At 40.1% G+C, this 27,445-nt stretch overlaps 1 protein-coding gene across 3 annotated transcripts in view; it reads left to right on the top strand.

The window, feature by feature from the left end:
• Window positions 1-27,445, top strand: part of LOC131939342 (complement C3) — a 71,816-nt gene that overhangs the window by 3,008 nt on the left and 41,363 nt on the right. For all 3 annotated transcript variants that reach the window (XM_059297599.1, XM_059297600.1, XM_059297601.1), the window contains 14 exons: window positions 194-354; window positions 659-841; window positions 2,757-2,827; window positions 3,095-3,211; window positions 6,195-6,246; window positions 7,058-7,145; window positions 11,536-11,635; window positions 13,473-13,688; window positions 17,265-17,352; window positions 17,446-17,534; window positions 21,726-21,833; window positions 24,521-24,619; window positions 24,709-24,903; window positions 26,484-26,633. In XM_059297599.1, the coding sequence (XP_059153582.1) occupies window positions 194-354; window positions 659-841; window positions 2,757-2,827; window positions 3,095-3,211; window positions 6,195-6,246; window positions 7,058-7,145; window positions 11,536-11,635; window positions 13,473-13,688; window positions 17,265-17,352; window positions 17,446-17,534; window positions 21,726-21,833; window positions 24,521-24,619; window positions 24,709-24,903; window positions 26,484-26,633 (1,717 nt within the window). The remainder of the gene's footprint in view (window positions 1-193; window positions 355-658; window positions 842-2,756; window positions 2,828-3,094; window positions 3,212-6,194; window positions 6,247-7,057; window positions 7,146-11,535; window positions 11,636-13,472; window positions 13,689-17,264; window positions 17,353-17,445; window positions 17,535-21,725; window positions 21,834-24,520; window positions 24,620-24,708; window positions 24,904-26,483; window positions 26,634-27,445) is intronic.

The raw sequence follows: 27,445 nt of genomic DNA, 5'->3' as shown, positions 1-27,445 counted from the left end.
AATTTGTCCACAGGACAATCTATGTGTTGACTGTCCCTAGAGAGCCATACTATCCTCTATAATTTGTCCACAGGACAATCTATGTGTTGACTGTCCCTAGACAGCCATACTATCCTCTATAATTTGTCCACAGGACAATCTATGTGTTGACTGTCCCTAGAGAGCCATACTATCCTCTATAATTTGTCCACAGGACAATCTATATGTTGACTGTCCCTAGACAGCCATACTACGAGACCAATTATACTGCTGTGGTGACAGCCTTTGAGTTTAAGGCTAATGTAGCTGAGGAAGTTTATCTGGAATATTCTTGGGCAGGGGGCCAGTGCAACTCTACCCTTGTGTTTAACAGAGGTCAGTAACAGTGTTTAAATTAGAGGTCAGTAACTACTTTAATTAGAGGTCAGTAACTACTTTAATTAGAGGTCAGTAACTACTTTAATTAGAGGTCAGTAACTATTTTAATTAGAGGTCAGTAACTATTTTAATTAGAGGTCAGTAACTACTTTAATTAGAGGTCAGTAACTACTTTAATTAGAGATCAGTGACAGTACTTTAATTAGTAAAGTTGTGTTTTGTCTTCTGTAAATATGAGAGCCATCCTTCAGTAAAGTTGTGTTGGTTTTGTCTGCTGATAATATGCATGTCTGTGCCGTAGATGATGTACAGAACTGGACAATGCACTTCACTTGTGAGATGACATACAACTGTACTGTTGACAAGGTCAACCTGAGGATGACCATCAATAATTCTTCCAGGAGTCTGGAGCTTGTCTTTCATCAGTCACTGGGGCACATTTTTATCAAGACTGACAAACCAGTTTATAGACCAGGGGAGACAGGTAAGCTGGTGTGGTGAGACAGGTGAGGTAATGTGGTGAGGTGGTGTGGTGAGACAGGTGAGGTGGTGTGGTGAGACAGGTGAGGTGGTGTGGTGAGACAGGTGGGGTGGTGTGGTGAGACAGGTGGGGTGGTGTGGTGAGACAGGTGGGGTGGTGTGGTGAGACAGGTGGGGTGGTGTGGTGAGACAGGTGGGGTGGTGTGGTGAGACAGGTGGGGTGGTGTGGTGAGACAGGTGAGGTGGTGTGGTGAGACAGGTGGGGTGGTGTGGTGAGACAGGTGGGGTGGTGAGGTGAGGTGGTGTGGTGAGACAGGTGAGGTGGTGTGGTGAGACAGGTGAGGTAATGTGGTGAGGTGCTGTGGTGAGACAGGTGAGGTGGTGTGGTGAGACAGGTGGGGTGGTGTGGTGAGACAGGTGGGGTGGTGTGGTGAGACAGGTGGGGTGGTGTGGTGAGACAGGTGGGGTGGTGTGGTGAGACAGGTGGGGTGGTGTGGTGAGACAGGTGGGGTGGTGTGGTGAGACAGGTGGGGTGGTGTGGTGAGACAGGTGAGGTGGTGTGGTGAGACAGGTGGGGTGGTGTGGTGAGACAGGTGAGGTGGTGAGGTGAGGTGGTGTGGTGAGACAGGTGAGGTGGTGTGGTGAGACAGGTGGGGTGGTGTGGTGAGACAGGTGGGGTGGTGTGGTGAGACAGGTGGGGTGGTGTGGTGAGACAGGTGGGGTGGTGTGGTGAGACAGGTGGGGTGGTGTGGTGAGACAGGTGAGGCTGTATGGTGAGACAGGTGTGGTGGTGTGGTGAGCTGGTGTGGTGAGACAGGTGAGGCTGTATGGTGAGACAGGTGGGGTGGTGTGGTGTGGTGAGACAGGTGGGGTGGCATGGTGAGACAGGTGGGGTGGTGTGGTGAGACAGGTGGGGTGGCGTGGTGAGACAGGTGGGGTGGTGTGGTGAGACAGGTGGGGTGGTGTGGTGAGACAGGTGGGGTGGTGAGGTGAGGTGGTGTGGTGAGACAGGTGAGGTGGTGTGGTGAGACAGGTGAGGTAATGTGGTGAGGTGCTGTGGTGAGACAGGTGAGGTGGTGTGGTGAGACAGGTGGGGTGGTGTGGTGAGACAGGTGGGGTGGTGTGGTGAGACAGGTGGGGTGGTGTGGTGAGACAGGTGGGGTGGTGTGGTGAGACAGGTGAGGTGGTGTGGTGAGACAGGTGGGGTGGTGTGGTGAGACAGGTGGGGTGGTGAGGTGAGGTGGGGTGGTGAGGTGAGGTGGTGTGGTGAGACAGGTGAGGTGGTGTGGTGAGACAGGTGGGGTGGTGTGGTGAGACAGGTGTGGTGGTGTGGTGAGACAGGTGGGGTGGTGTGGTGAGACAGGTGGGGTGGTGTGGTGAGACAGGTGGTGTGGTGAGACAGGTGAGGCTGTATGGTGAGACAGGTGTGGTGGTGTGGTGAGCTGGTGTGGTGAGACAGGTGAGGCTGTATGGTGAGACAGGTGGGGTGGTGTGGTGTGGTGAGACAGGTGGGGTGGCATGGTGAGACAGGTGGGGTGGTGTGGTGAGACAGGTGGGGTGGCGTGGTGAGACAGGTGGGGTGGTGTGGTGAGACAGGTGAGGCTGTATGGTGAGACAGGTGGTGTGGTATGGTGAGACAGGTGAGGTGGCGTGGTGAGACAGGTGGGGTGGTGTGGTGAGACAGGTGAGGTTGTGTGGTGAGGCAGGTGAGGTGGTGTGGTGAGACAGGTGAGGTGGCGTGGTGAGACAGGTGGGGTGGTGCGGTGAGGTGGTGTGGTGAGACAGGTGGGGTGGTGTGGTGAGACAGGTGGGGTGGTGTGGTGAGGTGGTGTGGTGTGGTGAGACAAGTGAGGTGGTGTGGTGAGGCAGGTGAGGTGGTGATATCATTGGTAGAGCCTATATGCATTGAACTCTTTCAGTCAAATATAGAGTGTTTGCTGTGGATGAAGAGCAGAGGTTGTCTAATAAGCCAGTTGTTGTGAAGATAAAGGTAGCTTTTTTAAACAACATCAAAGTTTTTTTACATCCTATTCTAAAATTACTGTTTGTTGTCATGTTTTTTTTTTTAAATCTTAATATCCTCAAGGTTAATGTAAGATCACATTTTGTGACAAGACAATTTTTTAGTGTCACATTTTGTGACATGCCATGTTTTGTCATCAGATTTTGTGACATGCCATGTTTTGTCATCAGATTTTGTGACATGCCATGTTTTGTCATCACATTTTGTGACATGCCATGTTTTGTCCTCTATCAGGACAGCCGTGGCAAAGTTTATCACCAGCACATAAATGTGGCAGGGACTCAGGACTTTGACCTGCCTAGCCCGGCGGTGCATGGAGTCTGGAACATTTCTGCTGTCTACCAGATGCTGGTCTGTTGTTTCAATTCTTCAACTTGTATGTGTTGGCAAACCTATGCTAGGTGACATTTTGACAGTCCTGTTCCACTACAACCCAAAGACGTCATTTTGACAGCCCTGTTCCACTACAACCCAAAGACGACATTTTGACAGCCCTGTTCCACTACAACCCAAAGATGACATTTTGACAGCCCTGTTCCTCTACAACCCAAAGATGACATTTTGACAGCCCTGTTCCTCTACAACCCAAAGACGTCATTTTGACAGCCCTGTTCCACTACAACCCAAAGATGTCATTTTGACAGCCCTGTTCCACTACAACCCAAAGACGACATTTTGACAGCCCTGTTCCTCTACAACCCAAAGATGTCATTTTGACAGCCCTGTTTCACTACAACCCGAAGACGACATTTTGACAGCCCTGTTCCACTACAACCCAAAGACGACATTTTGACAGCCCTGTTCCTCTACAACCCAAAGATGTCATTTTGACAGCCCTGTTTCACTACAACCCAAAGATGACATTTTGACAGCCCTGTTCCTCTACAACCCAAAGATGACATTTTGACAGCCCTGTTCCTCTACAACCCAAAGATGTCATTTTGACAGCCCTGTTCCACTACAACCCAAAGACGACATTTTGACAGCCCTGTTCCTCTACAACCCAAAGATGTCATTTTGACAGCCCTGTTTCACTACAACCCGAAGACGACATTTTGACAGCCCTGTTCCACTACAACCCAAAGACGACATTTTGACAGCCCTGTTCCTCTACAACCCAAAGATGTCATTTTGACAGCCCTGTTTCACTACAACCCAAAGATGACATTTTGACAGCCCTGTTCCTCTACAACCCAAAGATGACATTTTGACAGCCCTGTTTCACTACAACCCAAAGATGACATTTTGACAGCCCTGTTCCTCTACAACTCAAAGATGACATTTTGACAGCCCTGTTCCTCTACAACCCAAAGATGACATTTTGACAGCCCTGTTCCTCTACAACCCAAAGATGTCATTTTGACAGCCCTGTTTCACTACAACCCAAAGATGACATTTTGACAGCCCTGTTCCTCTACAACCCAAAGATGTCATTTTGACAGCCCTGTTCCACTACAACCCAAAGACGACATTTTGACAGCCCTGTTCCTCTACAACCCAAAGATGTCATTTTGACAGCCCTGTTTCACTACAACCCAAAGATGACATTTTGACAGCCCTGTTCCTCTACAACCCAAAGATGACATTTTGACAGCCCTGTTCCTCTACAACCCAAAGATGACATTTTGACAGCCCTGTTCCTCTACAACCCAAAGATGTCATTTTGACAGCCCTGTTTCACTACAACCCAAAGATGACATTTTGACAGCCCTGTTCCTCTACAACCCAAAGATGTCATTTTGACAGCCCTGTTTCACTACAACCCAAAGATGACATTTTGACAGCCCTGTTCCTCCACATTGGGACAAACGATCATGACAAAACACCTTTCATTCCACTTCACATTGGGACAAACGATCATGACAAAACACCTTTCATTCTACTTCACATTGGGACAAACGATCATGACAAAACACCTTTCATTCCACTTCACATTGGGACAAACGATCATGACAAAACACCTTTCATTCCACTTCACATCAGGACAAACGATCATGACAAAACACCTTTCATTCCACTTCACATCAGGACAAACGATCATGACAAAACACCTTTCATTCCACTTCACATTGGGACAAACGATCATGACAAAACACCTTTCATTCCACTTCAAATTGGGACAAACGATCATGACAAAACACCTTTCATTCCACTTCACATTGGGACAAACGATCATGACAAAACACCTTTCATTCCACTTCACATCAGGACAAACGATCATGACAAAACACCTTTCATTCCACTTCACATCAGGACAAACGATCATGACAAAACACCTTTCATTCCACTTCACATCAGGACAAACGATCATGACAAAACACCTTTCATTCCACTTCACATTGGGACAAACGATCATGACAAAACACCTTTCATTCCACTTCACATCAGGACAAACGATCATGACAAAACACCTTTCATTCCACTTCACATCGGGACAAACGATCATGACAAAACACCTTTCATTCCACTTCACATTGGGACAAACGATCATGACAAAACACCTTTCATTCCACTTCACATTGGGACAAACGATCATGACAAAACACCTTTCATTCCACTTCACATTGGGACAAACGATCATGACAAAACACCTTTCATTCCACTTCACATCAGGACAAACGATCATGACAAAACACCTTTCATTCTACTTCACATTGGGACAAAAGATCATGACAAAACACCTTTCATTCCACTTCACATCGGGACAAACGATCATGACAAAACACCTTTCATTCCACTTCACATTGGGACAAACGATCATGACAAAACACATTTCATTCCGCTTCACATCTGGCACCAACGTCTATTGGCACCTCTGGCAAACCCAACTCATCACACAGGTGTGTGACATGATTTTAAAATGACCCATATTTTGTTCTACATTTTGTTCTACATTTTGTTCTACATTTTGTTCTACATTTTGTTCTACATTTTGTTTCACATTTTGTTCTACATTTTGTTAAACATTTTGTTCTACATTTTGTTCTACATTTTGTTCTACATTTTGTTCTACATTTTGTTCTACATTTTGTTCTACATTTTGTTCTACATTTTGTTCTACATTTTGTTCTACATTTTGTTCTACATTTTGTTCTACATTTTGTTCTACATTTTGTTCTACATTTTGTTCTACATTTTGTTCTACATTTTGTTCTACATTTTGTTCTACATTTTGTTCTACATTTTGTTCTACATTTTGTTCTACATTTTGTTCTACATTTTGTTCTACATTTTGTTCTACATTTTGTTCTACATTTTGTTCTACATTTTGTTCTACATTTTGTTCTACATTTTGTTCTACATTTTGTTCTACATTTTGTTCTACATCTTGTAGGAAAATAAAAGCAACTCTGAGCATTCTGTTAGCTTTGAAGTCACTGAATATGGTAAGTTACCTGGGTCACACACACCTGTTTTGTACACAAACACACACATGCACACACACACACACAAGGGAGTTGAAGATTACCCCCTGTCAATTACTCCCTGAAGATTCATCCTCTCCCCCCCCCCTACTGAAATTGTTATATATATATGCTAATTAACTTCTAATCTTAAACTTGATTACAAGAAGGTAGAACCAAGATATTTGTAAGATGTAAAAACTCTACAATCAAATTATTTGAAAAAACTATCACTACACAAATCTTAGGAAAATAAAAAGGACAAAACACCCATTTAGACATGGCAATCTGAAAACAGATACAGTTAAGTGAAAAATCATAAAAAAATCAAATAAGCACATTCATATAAAACAAGCAGACACCTACCTTTACAGACCCCTGTGCTACACCTACCTTTACAGGCCCCTGTGCTACACCTACATTTACAGGCCCCTGTGCTACACCTACCTTTACAGACCCCTGTGCTACACCTACCTTTACAGGCCCCTGTGCTACACCTACCTTTACAGGCCCCTGTGCTACACCTACCTTTACAGACCCCTGTGCTACACCTACCTTTACAGACCCCTGTGCTACACCTACCTTTACAGGCCCCTGTGCTACACCTACCTTTACAGACCCCTGTGCTACACCTACCTTTACAGACCCCTGTGCTACACCTACCTTTACAGGCCCCTGTGCTACACCTACCTTTACAGGCCCCTGTGCTACACCTACATTTACCTTTTTCATGTTGGCAGATTTGCCTTGTTTCAATGACACTTGTACAATTGTTGTATTTTCATGTTGGCAGATTTGCCCAGTATTTTCGCCAGTCTGACAATAAAACCTGACATTGTTACACCTGATACAAACAACATAACCCTGAATGCCATGGCCAAGTAAGTTCAAAGGTCACTCATATATTTAGTATGTAGTTGGTGGTGCCCCTTGTGTATGTGTTGTTTAGGTGTGGACATCCCCCCATCACTGTAGGGTGTGGGGCAGGCAAGCTAACGTCTCCATGACAGTTTAAATCTGGCTTGCCTTTAGCACAGGCAAGCTAGCCTCTCCATGACAGTTTAAATCTGGCTTCCCTTTAGCACAGGCAAGCTAGCCTCTCCATGACAGTTTAAATCTGGCTTCCCTTTAGCACAGGCAAGCTAGCCTCTCCATGACAGTTTAAATCTGGCTTCCCTTTAGCACAGGCAAGCTAGCCTCTCCATGACAGTTTAAATCTGGCTTCCCTTTAGCACAGGCAAGCTAGCCTCTCCATGACAGTTTAAATCTGGCTTGCCTTTAGCACAGCCCATTTGTAATTGTTTGATTGGGAAACAAATTTTTAAAACAAAACCCGTGATTCACTAAATCTGAACCACACTCATAATAATTATGAGGCAGTTTCTTTCTGGCGTGAACCTCATTTGAATAATAAATAAATAAATTATTAATCCAAATGTCAAAAAATAGCAATGATTTAGAGCCATTAGCGTGCTTTGAGATTTCCCTCTATCCACTTTCTGGGGGAGAACATTAAAACAAAAAAACTGACAGTGACAGGTTCTGTACCTATGCCGCCCAAGTGATTAGCTAACGCACCTTCATCTTAGCTAGGAACTCTCATAACCATTGGTGAACAATAGTTTGTATTATTTAGTATACTCTCCGTAATCATAAAGTAAAATCCCAATGTTACCTTATAGAACAAAAAACAAGTTATATCATTAAAGCTAAAGCCAAAAGCTAATAATTCATTGTAAGGCATTAAACATTGCAAGAGAAAAAATGACCACATTGGATAGCCATCCTTTTTTTAAAATCAAAGCAGGCTTGCATGATGTCACTTCTGACCTAAGTTCTCAGTTTCTTACCCCTAATGTAAATAGAAGTAGATTTGGATGGAATGGATGTGTTTGTTGGAGCAGGGTAGAAACAGAGTTGCTGGATTTTCTGTCAACCACATCTATAGTTCTTATCTATTTATGGACTCAAACTATTCTAGACTTCAAAATTAGTTGCAAACATTGTAGAGGTTATCCTGAGAGATGTATCTCTGTGTCTGTCTTGAATGAGTGTAGGCCCATGTCCCCCAATGATTGCCTAAAGATAGATCTCCAGTAGGCCCATGTCCCCAATGATTGCCTTAAGATTGATCTCCTCCAGTAGGCCCATGTCCCCCAATGATTGCCTTAAGATTGATCTCCTCCAGTAGGCCCATGTGCCCCAATGATTGCCTTAAGATTGATCTCCTCCAGTAGGCCCATGTGCCCCAATGATTGCCTTAAGATTGATCTCCTCCAGTAGGCCCATGTGCCCCAATGATTGCCTAAAGATAGATCTCCAGTAGGCCCATGTGCCCCAATGATTGCCTAAAGATAGATCTCCAGTAGGCCCATGTCCCCAATGATTGCCTAAAGATAGATCTCCAGTAGGCCCATGTGCCCCAATGATTGCCTAAAGATAGATCTCCAGTAGGCCCATGTGCCCCAATGATTGCCTAAAGATAGATCTCCAGTAGGCCCATGTGCCCCAATGATTGCCTAAAGATAGATCTCCAGTAGGCCCATGTCCCCCAATGATTGCCTTAAGATTGATCTCCAGTAGGCCCATGTGCCCCAATGATTGCCTAAAGATAGATCTCCAGTAGGCCCATGTCCCCAATGATTGCCTAAAGATTGATCTCCTCCAGTAGGCCCATGTGCCCCAATGATTGCCTAAAGATTGATCTCCTCCAGTAGGCCCATGTGCCCCAATGATTGCCTAAAGATTGATCTCCTCCAGTAGGCCCATGTCCCCCAATGATTGCCTTAAGATAGATCTCCAGTAGGCCCATGTGCCCCAATGATTGCCTAAAGATAGATCTCCAGTAGGCCCATGTGCCCCCAATGATTGCCTAAAGATAGATCTCCAGTAGGCCCATGTCCCCAATGATTGCCTAAAGATAGATCTCCAGTAGGCCCATGTCCCCAATGATTGCCTAAAGATAGATCTCCAGTAGGCCCATGTGCCCCAATGATTGCCTTAAGATTGATCTCCAGTAGGCCCATGTGCCCCAATGATTGCCTTAAGATTGATCTCCTCCAGTAGGCCCATGTCCCCCAATGATTGCCTTAAGATTGATCTCCTCCAGTAGGCCCATGTGCCCCAATGATTGCCTAAAGATAGATCTCCAGTAGGCCCATGTCCCCAATGATTGCCTAAAGATATATCTCCAGTAGGCCCATGTCCCCAATGATTGCCTAAAGATAGATCTCCAGTAGGCCCATGTCCCCAATGATTGCCTAAAGATAGATCTCCAGTAGGCCCATGTCCCCAATGATTGCCTAAAGATAGATCTCCAGTAGGCCCATGTCCCCAATGATTGCCTAAAGATAGATCTCCAGTAGGCCCATGTCCCCAATGATTGCCTAAAGATAGATCTCCAGTAGGCCCATGTCCCCCAATGATTGCCTAAAGATAGATCTCCAGTAGGCCCATGTGCCCCAATGATTGCCTTAAGATTGATCTCCTCCAGTAGGCCCATGTGCCCCAATGATTGCCTAAAGATAGATCTCCAGTAGGCCCATGTCCCCAATGATTGCCTTAAGATTGATCTCCAGTAGGCCCATGTCCCCCAATGATTGCCTAAAGATTGATCTCCTCCAGTAGGCCCATGTGCCCCAATGATTGCCTAAAGATAGATCTCCAGTAGGCCCATGTCCCCCAATTATTGCCTAAAGATAGATCTCCAGTAGGCCCATGTCCCCAATGATTGCCTAAAGATAGATCTCCAGTAGGCCCATGTCCCCCAATGATTGCCTAAAGATAGATCTCCAGTAGGCCCATGTCCCCCAATGATTGCCTAAAGATAGATCTCCAGTAGGCCCATGTCCCCAATGATTGCCTAAAGATAGATCTCCAGTAGGCCCATGTGCCCCAATGATTGCCTAAAGATAGATCTCCAGTAGGCCCATGTGCCCCAATGATTGCCTTAAGATTGATCTCCAGTAGGCCCATGTGCCCCAATGATTGCCTTAAGATTGATCTCCTCCAGTAGGCCCATGTGCCCCAATGATTGCCTTAAGATAGATCTCCAGTAGGCCCATGTGCCCCAATGATTGCCTAAAGATAGATCTCCAGTAGGCCCATGTGCCCCCAATGATTGCCTAAAGATAGATCTCCAGTAGGCCCATGTCCCCAATGATTGCCTAAAGATAGATCTCCAGTAGGCCCATGTCCCCAATGATTGCCTAAAGATAGATCTCCAGTAGGCCCATGTGCCCCAATGATTGCCTTAAGATTGATCTCCAGTAGGCCCATGTGCCCCAATGATTGCCTTAAGATTGATCTCCTCCAGTAGGCCCATGTCCCCCAATGATTGCCTTAAGATTGATCTCCTCCAGTAGGCCCATGTGCCCCAATGATTGCCTAAAGATAGATCTCCAGTAGGCCCATGTCCCCAATGATTGCCTAAAGATATATCTCCAGTAGGCCCATGTCCCCAATGATTGCCTAAAGATAGATCTCCAGTAGGCCCATGTCCCCCAATGATTGCCTAAAGATAGATCTCCAGTAGGCCCATGTGCCCCAGTGATTGCCTAAAGATAGATCTCCAGTAGGCCCATGTGCCCCAGTGATTGCCTAAAGATAGATCTCCAGTAGGCCCATGTCCCCCAATGATTGCCTAAAGATAGATCTCCAGTAGGCCCATGTCCCCAATGATTGCCTAAAGATAGATCTCCAGTAGGCCCATGTCCCCCAATGATTGCCTAAAGATTGATCTCCTCCAGTAGGCCCATGTGCCCAATGATTGCCTTAAGATAGATCTCCAGTAGGCCCATGTGCCCCAATGATTGCCTTAAGATTGATCTCCTCCAGTAGGCCCATGTGCCCAATGATTGCCTTAAGATTGATCTCCTCCAGTAGGCCCATGTCCCCAATGATTGCCTAAAGATTGATCTCCTCCAGTAGGCCCATGTGCCCAATGATTGCCTAAAGATAGATCTCCAGTAGGCCCATGTGCCCCAATGATTGCCTAAAGATAGATCTCCAGTAGGCCCATGTGCCCCAATGATTGCCTAAAGATTGATCTCCTCCAGTAGGCCCATGTGCCCAATGATTGCCTAAAGATTGATCTCCTCCAGTAGGCCCATGTCCCCCAATGATTGCCTAAAGATAGATCTCCAGTAGGCCCATGTCCCCAATGATAGATCTCCTCCAGTAGGCCCATGTCCCCCAATGATTGCCTAAAGATTGATCTCCTCCAGTAGGCCCATGTGCCCCAATGATTGCCTTAAGATTGATCTCCTCCAGGAATGTTTTTGGTCAACCAGTGAATGCAAGGCTACAAATAAGAGTTGGAACATGGACAAAGGACAGACTCAGTCTGCCCTATCAGAATTCAAGTGCTGAGGTAAAGACTTTAAAACTGCTCATTAGTTGTACAGGCCTGCTACAGCTGTAGGGTGGCCTGTTACAGCTGTAGGGTGGCCTGTTACAGCTGACTGTAGGGTGACCTGTTACAGCTGTAGGGTGGCCTGTTACAGCTATAGGGTGGCCTGTTACAGCTGTAGGGTGGCCTGTTACAGCTGACTGTAGGGTGGCCTGTTACAGCTGACTGTAGGGTGGCCTGTTACAGCTGTAGGGTGGCCTGTTACAGCTGTAGGGTGGCCTGTTACAGCTGACTGTAGGGTGGCCTGTTACAACTGTAGGGTGGCCTGTTACAGCTGACTGTAGGGTGGCCTGTTACAGCTGTAGGGTGACCTGTTACAGCTGTAGGGTGGCCTGTTACAGCCTACTGTAGGGTGGCCTGTTACAGCCGACTGTACGGTGGCCTGTTACAGCTGTAGGGTGGCCTGTTACAGCTGACTGTAGGGTGGCCTGTTACAGCTGACTGTAGGGTGGCCTGTTACAGCTGTAGGGTGGCCTGTTACAGCTGACTGTAGGGTGGCCTGTTACAGCTGTAGGGTGGCCTGTTACAGCTGACTGTAGGGTGGCCTGTTACAGCTGTAGGGTGGCCTGTTACAGCTGTAGGGTGGCCTGTTACAGCTTACTGTAGGGTGGCCTGTTACAGCTGACTGTAGGGTGGCCTGTTACAGCTGTAGGGTGGCCTGTTACAGCTGACTAGGGTGGCCTGTTACAGCTGTAGGGTGGCCTGTTACAACTGTAGGGTGGCCTGTTACAGCTGACTGTAGGGTGGCCTGTTACAGCTGTAGGGTGGCCTGTTACAGCTGACTGTAGGGTGGCCTGTTACAGCTGTAGGGTGGCCTGTTACAGCTGTAGGGTGGCCTGTTACAGATGACTGTAGGGTGACCTGTTACAGCTGTAGGGTGGCCTGTTACAGCTGACTGTAGGGTGGCCTGTTACAGCTGTAGGGTGGCCTGTTACAGCTGACTGTAGGGTGGCCTGTTACAGCTGTAGGGTGGCCTGTTACAGCTGTAGGGTGGCCTGTTACAGCTGACTGTAGGGTGGCCTGTTACAGCTGTAGGGTGGCCTGTTACAGCTGACTGTAGGGTGGCTTGTTACAGCTGTAGGGTGGCCTGTTACAGCTGACTGTAGCCTGGCCTGTTACAGCTTTAGGGTGGCCTGTTACAGCTGACTGTAGGGTGGCCTGTTACAGCTGTAGGGTGACCTGTTACAGCTGTAGGGTGGCCTGTTACAGCTGACTGTAGGGTGGCCTGTTACAGCTGTAGGGTGGCCTGTTACAGCTGTAGGGTGGCCTGTTACAGCTGACTGTAGGGTGGCCTGTTACAGCTGACTGTAGGGTGGCCTGTTACAGCTGACTGTAGGGTGACCTGTTAGAGCTGTAGGGTGACCTGTTACAGCTGTAGGGTGGCCTGTTACAGCTGTAGGGTGGCCTGTTACAGCTGACTGTAGGGTGACCTGTTACAGCTGTAGGGTGGCCTGTAACAGCTGACTGTAGGGTGGCCTGTTACAGCTGTAGGGTGGCCTGTTACAGCTGTAGGGTGGCCTGTTACAGCTGTAGGGTGGCCTGTTACAGCTGACTGTAGGGTGGCCTGTTACAGCTGTAGGGTGGCCTGTTACAGCTGTAGGGTGGCCTGTTACAGCTGACTAGGGTGGCCTGTTACAGCTGACTGTAGGGTGGCCTGTTACAGCTGACTGTAGGGTGGCCTGTTACAGCTGACTGTAGGGTGGCCTGTTACAGCTGACTGTAGGGTGGCCTGTTACAGCTGACTGTAGGGTGGCCTGTTACAGCTGACAGTGACAATGTCATTTTCTTTGATTTTCAGGATACTGTTGGCGTTTCTCTGGAGATCTTTAACCAGTCTTTCTTAAAGTCTCTTGAGAAGGAAAACTTGTACGTGAATGTAACCATCACAGAGAGCTACACCCACAAAACTTTGTCCATTATAAAAAATCACTCAGTGTTTTCTGACCATTTTTACCAGATAGATTTTTCTAAGTCAAAACATTTTTCTGAGCCAGGATCGAACTACACACTCCAGGTAAAAGATAGTTTAGCTCTGAATGAAGCTAATCTCTAATTCTATCATTATGTAAAATGGGCATACTTTCAGCAGTCTATCGGGTGAGGGAGGGGCATATGTAGTACCCTGCAGTAGTGGCCATATGTAGTACCCTGCAGTAGTGGCCATATGTAGTACCCTGCAGTAGTTAGTGGCCATATGTAGTACCCTGCAGTAGTTAGTGGCCATATGTAGTACCCTGCAGTAGTTAGTGGCCATATGTAGTACCCAGCAGTAGTGGCCATATGTAGTACCCTGCAGTAGTTAGTGGCCATATGTAGTATCCTGCAGTAGTTAGTGGCCATATGTAGTACCCTGCAGTAGTTAGTGGCCATATGTAGTACCCTGCAGTAGTTAGTGGCCATATGTAGTACCCAGCAGTAGTGGCCATATGTAGTACCCTGCAGTAGTTAGTGGCCATATGTAGTATCCTGCAGTAGTTAGTGGCCATATGTAGTACCCTGCAGTAGTTAGTGGCCATATGTAGTACCCTGCAGTAGTTAGTGGCCATATGTAGTACCCTGCAGTAGTGGCCATATGTAGTACCCTGCAGTAGTTAGTGGCCATATGTAGTACCCTGCAGTAGTTAGTGGCCATATGTAGTACCCTGCAGTAGTTAGTGGCCATATGTAGTACCCTGCAGTAGTTAGTGGCCATATGTAGTACCCTGCAGTAGTGGCCATATGTAGTACCCTGCAGTAGTTAGTGGCCATATGTAGTACCCTGCAGTAGTTAGTGGCCATATGTAGTACTCTGCAGTAGTTAGTGGCCATATGTAGTACCCTGCAGTAGTTAGTGGCCATATGTAGTACCCTGCAGTAGTTAGTGGCCATATGTAGTACCCTGCAGTAGTTAGTGGCCATATGTAGTACCCTGCAGTAGTTAGTGGCCATATGTAGTACCCTGCAGTAGTTAGTGGCCATATGTAGTACCCTGCAGTAGTGGCCATATGTAGTACCCTGCAGTAGTTAGTGGCCATATGTAGTACCCTGCAGTAGTTAGTGGCCATATGTAGTACCCTGCAGTAGTTAGTGGCCATATGTAGTACCCTGCAGTAGTTAGTGGCCATATGTAGTACCCTGCAGTAGTTAGTGGCCATATGTAGTACCCTGCAGTAGTTAGTGGCCATATGTAGTACCCTGCAGTAGTTAGTGGCCATATGTAGTACCCTGCAGTAGTTAGTGGCCATATGTAGTACCCTGCAGTAGTGGCCATATGTAGTACCCTGCAGTAGTTAGTGGCCATATGTAGTACCCTGCAGTAGTTAGTGGCCATATGTAGTACCCTGCAGTAGTTAGTGGCCATATGTAGTACCCTGCAGTAGTTAGTGGCCATATGTAGTACCCTGCAGTAGTTAGTGGCCATATGTAGTATCCTGCAGTAGTTAGTGGCCATATGTAGTACCCTGCAGTAGTTAGTGGCTATATGTAGTACCCTGCAGTAGTTAGTGGCCATATGTAGTACCCTGCAGTAGTTAGTGGCCATATGTAGTACCCTGCAGTAGTTAGTGGCCATATGTAGTACCCTGCAGTAGTTAGTGGCCATATGTAGTACCCTGCAGCAGTTAGTGGCCATATGTAGTACCCTGCAGTAGTTAGTGGCCATATGTAGTACCCTGCAGTAGTGGCCATATGTAGTACCCTGCAGTAGTTAGTGGCCATATGTAGTACCCTGCAGTAGTGGCCATATGTAGTACCCTGCAGTAGTTAGTGGCCATATGTAGTACCCTGCAGTAGTTGACGAGTGTCACTTAAGAAAAATATGAACATTCAAAAGTAGATTTGTACATCTACATTAACAAATTGGTAAGCTTAAGAAAAATATGTACATTCAAAAGTAAATTTGTACATCTACATTAACAAATTGGTAAGCTTAAGAAAAATATGAACATTCAAAAGTAGATTTGTACATCTACATTAACAAATTGGTAAACTTAAGAAAAATATGAACATTCAAAAGTAAATTTGTACATCTACATTAACAAATTGGTAAGGTTAAGAAAAATATGAACATTCAAAAGTAGATTTGTACATCTACATTAACAAATTGGTTAGCTTAAGAAAAATATGAACATTCAAAAGTAAATTTGTACATCTACATTAACAAATTGGTAAGCTTAAGAAAAATATGAACATTCAAAAGTAAATTTGTACATCTACATTAACAAATTGGTAAGGTTAAGAAAAATATGAACATTCAAAAGTAGATTTGTACATCTACATTAACAAATTGGTTAGCTTAAGAAAAATATGAACATTCAAAAGTAGATTTGTACATCTACATTAACAAATTGGTAAGGTTAAGAAAAATATGAACATTCAAAAGTAGATTTGTACATCTACATTAACAAATTGGTTAGCTTAAGAAAAATATGAACATTCAAAAGTAGATTTGTACATCTACATTAACAAATTGGTTAGCTTAAGAAAAATATGAACATTCAAAAGTAGATTTGTACATCTACATTAACAAATTGGTAAGGTTAAGAAAAATATGAACATTCAAAAGTAGATTTGTACATCTACATTAACAAATTGGTAAGGTTAAGAAAAATATGAACATTCAAAAGTAAATTTGTACATTTACATTAACAAATTGGTAAGCTTAAGAAAAATATGAACATTCAAAAGTAAATTTGTACATCTACATTAACAAATTGGTAAGCTTAAGAAAAATATGAACATTCAAAAGTAGATTTGTACATCTACATTAACAAATTGGTAAGGTTAAGAAAAATATGAACATTCAAAAGTAAATTTGTACATCTACATTAACAAATTGGTAAACTTAAGAAAAATATGAACATTCAAAAGTAAATTTGTACATCTACATTAACAAATTGGTAAGGTTAAGAAAAATATGAACATTCAAAAGTAAATTTGTACCATGAGAAAATTAACCATGGTTGTCATGCTAAAGAAATTGTAGATTATTAAGGGGGTAGGCGCTGGGAAAAAAACTTTGGAATAAATAAGCCTTTTTTATTTTTTGTTTATGTATAAGTTAGTTTACTTAAGGGAAAACATTTGCTAGCAACACTCAGGGACTCTTCTGAGATTACATTTGAAAAAACAACCTTTTGTGCACTTGTAAAATTTCATTAAGTAACATAATAACTGCCCTATAATCCTTCTAATACTAACAATAATAGGGTCAGCTTGCTAATTTTTGTAACAGAAAAAACGGCTAGAAATATTTTTTTCAAATTTTCAAAGTTCATTTTATGGTGAAATAACATTAAGTTTAGCATTAATTTCAATGGAATTTTGCCAATTAAAAAAAGAAAAAATTTCAAGAATGTTTTCTGTTATGACTCGATTAGTATTAGTAAAAGAAGGATCAATGGTTATACAGCAGATATATATGTTAATTTATGAAATTTTAGAACTATGTCAACCATATTTTCATAAAAGTCCCTGGTGCTTGCAAATATTTTCCTTTAACTTGGGCGTTCCCCCTTAATATTCTGTCTACTAATTATATTATGAATTGTTTATAAAACAGCAACCTCCTAAAATGATAGTAAAATAAATGTGTACTTAAATTTGATTTTAGGCACAAGCAAAATCTAAGCTTGGAAATATAGCATCATCAAAGCAAATCAACCTAACTATTGAGTATGTCTCAGGATCAAATTCTAAATGTAAGGTTTTAAAATATTTTAACCGATACATCTGATATATCAAGTGTTTATCTTATCAGTCTATTTTTTATTTTCATCTTTATACATTTATAGGGGAAAGTCGTCAAGTGAATTTAGATCAGTATGGGAAAATGTTTGAAAATATTTCAACTTCAAATGGCTATACAAAGATCAAATTTCTGGTAAACATTTCTTCTTTACATTTTCTGAACATTCCTTGTTTGTTAGACATTTTATTGTAATTGTTATTATGATAGTCAAAGTTAGATAACTCTGTGGGTTAGTGGTCATATGTTGTGATAAGATTTACACCTATTTTTAATGGAGCAATATGTCGTCACATTTTTTAGTTAAGTTCTTTACTCACTTCAACACAACATCTCATTTTTTAATCTACATGCTACTTTTAAAGCAAAAAAATGTATATATTTATTTATTTTGTTTTTTGTTTGTTTGTCTGTTTGGTTACATGAGAACATCTGCACTATTTGTAGAACTGTAAAATACATATTTATGTAGAGAATAATGTTCTTTTTTTTACCAAACTGTTAATCACTAATTCATTTAAAGACTTTAATTAATTTATTGATATATTCATTGGTAGAAACACCACTTTAATTATATAAGTTCAGAACAATGACATTATAGTGACGTCACTTGATTCATTTGTTGCACAACAAACAATGGAACATCGTGGCTTCCATGGGAGACCATATGTTGCTAGTTCAAAAGTTTAACACATTATAAAGCTAATCTTTCTGTTTGCTATTTTTATTACTTTCCAACATTATTATCGATTTTCAATAGGATACGCTGGGCAGTTCTTCTAATTTGACCATAAAATTAATTTGATCTAGCCTAGATCTAGATCTACCGATAGGCCAAACCAAAATTAATTAGTTAGAAACAAAATATAAATTAAAAAACACAATAGATAAATGAGTTTTTTTATTAAACTATTTTATTCCTTAAACATTTCAGGCCATACTTATTTTATATAAATCTATGTTTGTTTGGCAATTGAATTGGCTAAATTTGGATATAATTAAATATTAAATAATATTTAGGTAATTTAACTTTATTAATATTATATGATGCTAAGAAAATTACCCCTATAAATGTGCACTTTATTGTATGTGCCCAGCTAGCTGAGATGATAGTAACAGTTACCATGTGGGTGGTACGAGTTCAAGACACATCATGCCAATGTTAATTTTTGTTTCAATTTAAAAAAAAAATGTGAATAATAAAATTGCCTATTGGGACTTGGCGGGACCAGGTGCAGGTGAAGTAGAGTTCACCTGTTTCTGTGACCTCAGCATATGAACAGCCGCAATCTGTGTTTTTAAAAGACGAAAATATGTTTTTCGAGGTGTGATGTCTTTTTGAATGTGACCCAATGTGTGACTGTGGGAAGGGGAAAGATAAAAATGGTCAAACAAACATGACGTCATTTATGGATGATCACAGAAACACACGGTTATTCAAGAACCACGGGTAGTCTAATTAGATATAAAAATGGTCAAACAAACATGATGTCATTTATGGATGATCACAGAAACACACGATTATTCAAGAACCACAGGTAGTCTAATTAGATATAAAAATGGTCAAACAAACATAAATTTATGGATGATCACAGAAACACACGGTTATTCAAGAACCACAGGTAGTCTAATTAGATATAAAAATGGTCAAACAAACATGACGTCATTTATGGATGATCACAGAAACACACGGTTATTCAAGAACCACAGGTAGTCTAATTAGATATAAAAATGGTCAAACAAACATAAATTTATGGATGATCACAGAAACACACGGTTATTCAAGAACCACAGGTAGTCTAATTAGATATAAAAATGGTCAAACAAACATGACGTCATTTATGGATGATCACAGAAACACACGGTTATTCAAGAACCACAGGTAGTCTAATTAGATATAAAAATGGTCAAACAAACATAAATTTATGGATGATCACAGAAACACACGGTTATTCAAGAACCACAGGTAGTCTAATTAGATATAAAAATGGTCAAACAAACATGACGTCATTTATGGATGATCACAGAAACACACGGTTATTCAAGAACCACAGGTAGTCTAATTAGATATAAAAATGGTCAAACAAACATGACGTCATTTATGGATGATCACAGAAACACACGGTTATTCAAGAACCACAGGTAGTCTAATTAGATATAAAAATGGTCAAACAAACATGACGTCATTTATGGATGATCACAGAAACACACGGTTATTCAAGAACCACAGGTAGTCTAATTAGATATAAAAATGGTCAAACAAACATGACGTCATTTATGGATGATCACAGAAACACACGGTTATTCAAGAACCACAGGTAGTCTAATTAGATATAAAAATGGTCAAACAAACATGACGTCATTTATGGATGATCACAGAAACACACGGTTATTCAAGAACCACAGGTAGTCTAATTAGATATAAAAATGGTCAAACAAACATGACGTCATTTATGGATGATCACAGAAACACACGGTTATTCAAGAACCACAGGTAGTCTAATTAGATATAAAAATGGTCAAACAAACATGACGTCATTTATGGATGATCACAGAAACACACGGTTATTCAAGAACCACAGGTAGTCTAATTAGATATAAAAATGGTCAAACAAACATGACGTCATTTATGGATGATCACAGAAACACATGGTTATTCAAGAACCACAGGTAGTCTAATTAGATATAAAAATGGTCAAACAAACATGACGTCATTTATGGATGATCACAGAAACACACGGTTATTCAAGAACCACAGGTAGTCTAATTAGATATAAAAATGGTCAAACAAACATGACGTCATTTATGGATGATCACAGAAACACACGGTTATTCAAGAACCACAGGTAGTCTAATTAGATATTAAAAAATGGGGCCAAAATCTGCAGGACAACCCTGAGTCTGACCAGCTCTGATGAGTCACTGACTCAAGCTAAGGCGGCTGGGCATAGTGCTGACCACATAACCACTGTATACCAAGGTCATTGAAACAGATGAACTCTACTTCATCTGCCCTATTTGTCTTGGCAAGAATGGGAAGAGATGACGAGATAAATGAGTCGTTGAAAGTAAATTTTAAGATGAAACAATTCTACAGCAGAATGAGTAGTGCCATCAGTTAGTGAGCTGGTTTTCATGTCTTTGAATTATGAAGCAAAGTATTTTAATCATTAGGAATGTAGACTAAAAAATAACCAGATTGGAAAGCATAAAAGATAGTAGAGGCCTACATTGTTTTATAAGTATAACTCCATTATTTTGACAATATCATAAATAACTTTTATAATAAGCTTTTCAATGAATAAAAAATTAGAAATCAAACATCAATTTTCTAAGCTCTCATTGACTCAAATAGTACAGTTTAATTTGTTGAAATTCTTGTGCTGATTCACTTGTTTTCATCTGATAATAAATGTTTTTATTTTTAAATGTCTTCTAGAGACTTATCTATGTAGCAGCATGTTAAGGGCATGGGTGGGGGATGAAAACCAAAATAACCAAAATGTTTTCTTTCTGAACCTAATGCTGTAATATTTAGCATATAGTTATAACTCAAAGAGTTCATGCTGTTGCCATGATTTTTTATTTACCTTTTTAACAATGAAATAACTCAAAGATGGCTTATGCAAATTCAATAAAATCTTGAAGGATTATAGAAATACATGTTGGTAACAATTCTTGTAGATTACATTTTCAAATTCTAAAAAAAAAATTTTTTTACAATTTTTTTTCTGAAAATCACTTTAAAAATTGAAATTTGTGCAAATAATGTGATAGATTGATGTTTCTATTAATGATACACTGACGATAGAGCCATGTTGATAGTATATAGATCTTTTATTCAGCTAACATGACGGAACGGGAACAGGAAGTCACATGACATATATATATATATACAAGGGACATCACTCAAAACAACATTATAAATATAAGACTAATACAAGAAGAGTGAGTTACAAATAATACACATTTTTAACTGTAAAAGAAAAATCATACACATTTTCGAAAACTTGTGTTGGTATATTTATACAGATTAGCTCGAGAAAATTTTGATCAATTTTAATAATAATTAGGAAAGTTATTTCAGTGTTAAAATTGTAAAAAACAAAATACAAGATGGCCGCCATCACCATGGCAATGGTATGACATTTTTGGTCATTTTAAATTTTTTTAGACTTAACCCTTTAAGTCATAACCATATACTTAATATTATAGCATTAGGTTTAGAAATAAGCATCTTGGTTATTTTGGTTTTCATGACCTGCCCAGGCCCTTAAGACCTCATACACCATTTCACCAACACTAACTTGACTGGTTTTATGCTAGGCTAGAGTTGTAGATAAAGAACATCCAACTTCTAAAGAATATTTCTTGGAGGTGAATACAGTCATTGCAAGAGAGAACATTATCATCTATAGAGTAGATAAAAAAAAGGTAAGGTTTCATATACATCTAGGAGAGTGATAATTAGTTTGATAGTAACAAACAGAACTGTCCTGCTTTAAATATAGGTATAAATATTTAGGAGACAGGCAGTCAGTCTAGTAGTGATCCTCACACTTCTAGACTAAGATGGCAACTGCAATAGCTTATTTAAATAATTGAATTATTTTTGCTTAGTTCATACATTTTGATATCTATAATTAGATTTCCTCAAATAATTCTCCTCATGCTATCAATTATTCCAAATAAATTACCAGGCATCAATCTATCTTTATTTCCTATCATTTATTGATTTCATCATAAAATATATATCAATTTAATCTTAAGCAAAGAAGTAATAGAATTTAATTTCTTTGTAAAGACATGATTAATTACTTATGTTCTTAAATTTCACTTGACTATTAACTAGAAAAAATCTCAGTCTTAATTGATTTTGGAGTTGTCTCCACCAGCTAATGAGCCTCATCTGCTCGAGAGTTCGAAACTTGAGACTTTTCAGTTTAAAAACCATGTGCTATACCGACTTGACCACGCCAAACCCTTTCAACTTTTAATTCCCCCATTCTTTGACTTTAAACTTTTGATTCCCCCATTCTTTGACTTAAAACTTTTGATTCCCCCATTCTTTGACTTTAAACTTTTGATTCCCCCATTCTTTGACTTTAAACTTTTGATTCCCCCATTCTTTGACTTTAAACTTTTGATTTCCCCATTCTTTGACTTTAAACTTTTGATTCCCCCATTCTTTGACTTTAAACTTTTGATTCCCCCATTCTTTGACTTGAAACTTTTGATTCCCCCATTCTTTGACTTTAAACTTTTGATTCCCCCATTCTTTGACTTTAAACTTTTGATTCCCCTATTCTTTGACTTTAAACTTTTGATTCCCCCATTCTTTGACTTGAAACTTTTGATTCCCCCATTCTTTGACTACATACAAAAATAAGCGAAGAAATATTGGATGAAAGAAAAATTCCTTTAAAATTTGCACCAAGCAGTTTTCAAATAGGTATGAAAATAAATAAAATAATTGACTATTTTTATAGCTAAATTTTACCTACATAAAGGATATCACTGCATATGGAATTCAACTTTTAATTTCCCCAGTTCCTAGATTACACACAAAAATAAACGATAATAATGGGGATAAAAGAAAAAGTCCTTAAAAATTTACTCTACACAATTTTCCAATAGGTGTGAAAATAAAATCATCTCTAGTCTATATATATATAATTCTCTACGTCGCAGGACACCACGCACGCACACCAACTCTCTAAACCTGCTCCCGCCCCTCTCCAGGCATTGTACACAGTAGTATAGATACAAGCATAGGTTTAGTAGTGTTTAGTAGACCTCTAGTTCTATATACCTACTCTCTAGGCTACATCTAAAATCAAAATAATTCTTAATGACAGCTTCAAATTTGAAGCAACAAAAGTTAACCAGAAACCTGAGAACCCCCCCTCCCTCTCCTCCCCAATAAAAACCATAGCTTTGACATAACATTGATTTGATTATTTCAGCCTTGCTATGTTCTAGGCCATATGAATAACAAGTTACAAGATAGATGATCTAGATCTAGAAATTAGTGTGTTGGTCATGATTTTATTGTATTTTTCTACCTACATGTTATTTAAGGCATAATTTAAAGATCTCATGGATAAAATTTACCAGACAAATAATTTTAGGATAAAATATCCTAGACAAATCATCTTATTGACACAATATCCTAGATAATGATCTCTTGGACATAATATTCCAGAAATAATTTTAGGATAAAATATACTAGATGAATGATCTTATGGACATAATATCCCAGACAAATAATTTTAGGATAAAATATCCTAGATGAATGATCTTATGGACATAATATCCCAGACAAATAATTTTAGGATAAAATATCCTAGATGAATGATCTCTTGGACATAATATCCCAGACAAATAATTTTAGGATAAAATATCCTAGATGAATGATCTTATGGACATAATATCCCAGATAAATGATCTCTTGGACATAATATCCCAGACACATTGTCGAACACCATCATATGTAGTGTGAAAATTTCAAAGAAAGGCACAAAATAACCGGGAACAGGGCATTACCAATGTCTAGCTTTGGTTTTGTGTTAAGATATAGGCTGAGGTGAAGGCTTAGGTTTTTGTCTTTTTCTTAAAGTTAGGATTAAGGTAATATACAGGTATGAAATTTGAATTAGTGTTAGGATTCTAACTTGGGGGGGGGGGGGTAATTGACAGGGCAGTAATTGCTCCGTGGGGTAAATACTGGGGGGCGGGGGGGGGGGGGTAATGCCCTGTAACCAAAACAACCTTTGTAATTTTAACTTCTGATGATATCAATGAAGGAAAGAGGGGATATAACACTGCACCACCATCTGCATGACAAGATAAACATTATCAATGAAGGAAAGAGGGGATATAACACTGCACCACCATCTGCATGACAAGATAAACAAACATTACCCCACCCCTGACACTGAACCACACATCCCCTTCTACAGAAACCACGAGGCACCCCACTACATACACCACATTGAAATGCATACCCTACACCTCACTTGACACTATCCCACATTACAAACCCAATATGGATTGTGTTTTAATAATTGGTCTGATTGTATGGCCAACATTAAACCAAGAGATTCTGTGTATATTTTCAGAAAAATATTTGTGATCTAGTATCACTGAATTATAAAAAAACTAATAACACCACAGATCACAACATTGGGACAGAAATCCATAAGTACCTCACAGTTTCTGTAAGTAGACAACCTGTTTTATTTTCTAATAGTCTTGAATACAACAACTATTTGAAACATGAGTCTAACCTATTGTATTATCTTCTAAGGTACTTTCTAAAGGTAGAATCATCTACACCACAAAAGTTCCAAGAAACAACAATGGGAGTTCTGTAGTTGAGCTACCAAAAAATATCTGCCCTGATTTATCTCCTAACTACAGGATTGTGGCTTATTACCATACATTAGATGAACTTGTGTCAGATTCACTTTTTGTGGATACAAACCCCTCTTGTCTTGATAAAGTAAGGCATTCTTTCAGTTGCTTTTTATGTACTACTAGGCATGCTTCCCAGCTTTTCTTAGGCTTTCGAAAACATTGAGAATTTGAATGCTTAATTAATTCGCCAGAGGGTCGGTCTACGACCTCAAGAGTTATGAAGAGGTTCCTCCGTGGACATTTTTTTTCGATTTATAGTTCATATAAGGCGCCGGTCAGTCGAGGTCAGTTTTGACCCCCTCATCGTAGACTTTTCGGCCAACCGGCCCTCGTGTTCTGTCGCCCCAAGGCAAGATCCTGCCAAATTTGAAGCGCCTGCGGCGCCGGGAAGTGCCCTATCGGGCACCCGACAACTTTGCTTTATATATTATAGAGATTAGCAAATTGCATAGATAAACAAAGATTTCAATAAAGTAATTAAGGCCTGAAATACTTTAGTATAGAAATGTATTGTTTGAATAGATTCTAGATCTAGGTAGGGTGTACATCTGTGTAAGTCTAATTTCTTCGTAGATCTAGATCATCTAGATCTAGAATCCTAATAGAATTTTTTTTAAAGTTTAGCCCGAGCAAAATAAAAAAAAAAAAGATTTACTAAGTTGACTTGGTGCGTCTCGAACCCGCACCACCTGCGTGGGTTTAAGTACACTATCATCTCCGCTATATAGGCACCTTATAACACACAGAGAATAAAAGACGTATTTTAAAACCTTAACTTACGCGAATATGCCTATTCTTTCAAATTAATTTTTTTATCCCAAATTAGCCAGTTCCAAACAAAGATTTTGTATAAAATAGTTATGTCTTGAAATAGTTTAGTCCTAATATAGAAATTTATTTTTGGAATAGATTCTAGAGAAGTTAGAGTCTAAATCTAGATCTAGATTCTAGATCTTAGTAGCGTCTACGTCTCGATATAGAATCTAGTTATTGCGTAGATTTGTAGATTTAGATCTAGTCTAGATCTAGAATCTCTAGATCTAGAATCCAAATAAATAAAATAAATTTTATGAGTTTAGTCCGGAAAAATTGTATTGTATACATTTCATAGTGTACGTAGATCTAAATCAAATTTGAATGAAATAGTTCATTTCTTTTTATTCAAAACACAGCAGATGACGTCATTAGTTAATGTATAAGCAATAGCGACGTCACAGTTTTATGCGTTCTTTTTCACATGTATTAATGCTTTTCCGGTTGCATAAATAATACTGTTTCTCTGCATTCGAATACGCCTTTAATTTTTATTTTTCTTCTTTAAGTAAAATTGTGGTTATACATTTAAAACATCTAACATATTATTTTCAACAAAAGTTCGTAAAAAGTTCTCCATATATCGCTGCCGATTCTGACGTGATGTCCGGCGAAAATTTTTTGCGGACAGAGAAAGAGAGAGAGAGAGAGATGTGCGAATGTGGGGATTTATATATTAGGACTAGCCGTCCTGGCCAGGCCCTGCACTGGCCTCTGTGAAAAACTTACCTGTGAAGGCATTCTTTCAGTTACTTTTTATGTACCATAGCAGCAGGCAAAGCAAATAAAACTTAAGCTGGGACTGAAAGTTTTCATGTCTAGCAAATGATTTTCTCCAATGTTTCTTCCTAGGTTGGGATCAAGTCAGCAACTGTTCCTTATAAACTCAAGGAAGAAGCTAAGATAACAATAACTGGTAGCCCAGGCATGCGTGTTGCTATTTGGGCGGTGGATAAAGCTGTTCTAATGCTGAATGATAAACAGACTCTAACACGACAGATGGTAAGTTTTACATTTTTAAAATCTTTTTATAAAGAGTTTTTATAATGTTTGTAAAGAAAGTTAACTAGAGCTTTTAAGGGGGTAGGCTCTGGTAAAAAAACAATTTTTCCTCTATAGCTTTTTAAGGTACATCCGAAAATGCTTTTCCACAAAAATAAAATTGATGGAAAAATTTTGGTAACACAAGTTGATAAAATCCTTAAGTAACACAAGTTGAAAAAATCCTTAAGTAACACAAGTTGATAAAATCCTTAAGTAACCCAAGTTGATAAAATCCTTAAGTAACACAAGTTGATAAAATCCTTAAGTAACCCAAGTTGATAAAATCCTTAAGTAACCCAAGTTGATAAAATCCTTAAGAAACCCAAGTTGATAAAATCCTTAAGTAACACAAGTTGATAAAATCCTTAAGTAACAAGTTGATAAAATCCTTAAGTAACACAAGTTGATAAAATCCTTAAGTAACAAGTTGATAAAATCCTTAAGAAACCCAAGTTGATAAAATCCTTAAGTAACCCAAGTTGATAAAATCCTTAAGTAACCCAAGTTGATAAAATCCTTAAGTAACAAGTTGATAAAATCCTTAAGAAACCCAAGTTGATAAAATCCTTAAGAAACCCAAGTGATAAAATCCTTAAGTAACCCAAGTTGATAAAATCCTTAAGTAACCCAAGTTGATAAAATCCTAAGAAACCCAAGTTGATAAAATCCTTAAGAAACCCAAGTTGATAAAATCCTTAAGAAACCCAAGTTGATAAAATCCTTAAGTAACAAGTTGATAAAATCCTTAAGAAACCCAAGTTGATAAAATC

The sequence above is a fragment of the Physella acuta genome, unplaced genomic scaffold (assembly GCF_028476545.2).
Source record: "Physella acuta isolate Inbredline_101_S28 unplaced genomic scaffold, ASM2847654v3 ptg000275l, whole genome shotgun sequence".
NCBI classification, from domain to species: Eukaryota; Metazoa; Mollusca; class Gastropoda; family Physidae; genus Physella; species Physella acuta.
This window is presented reverse-complemented; position numbering and strand designations above follow the sequence as displayed.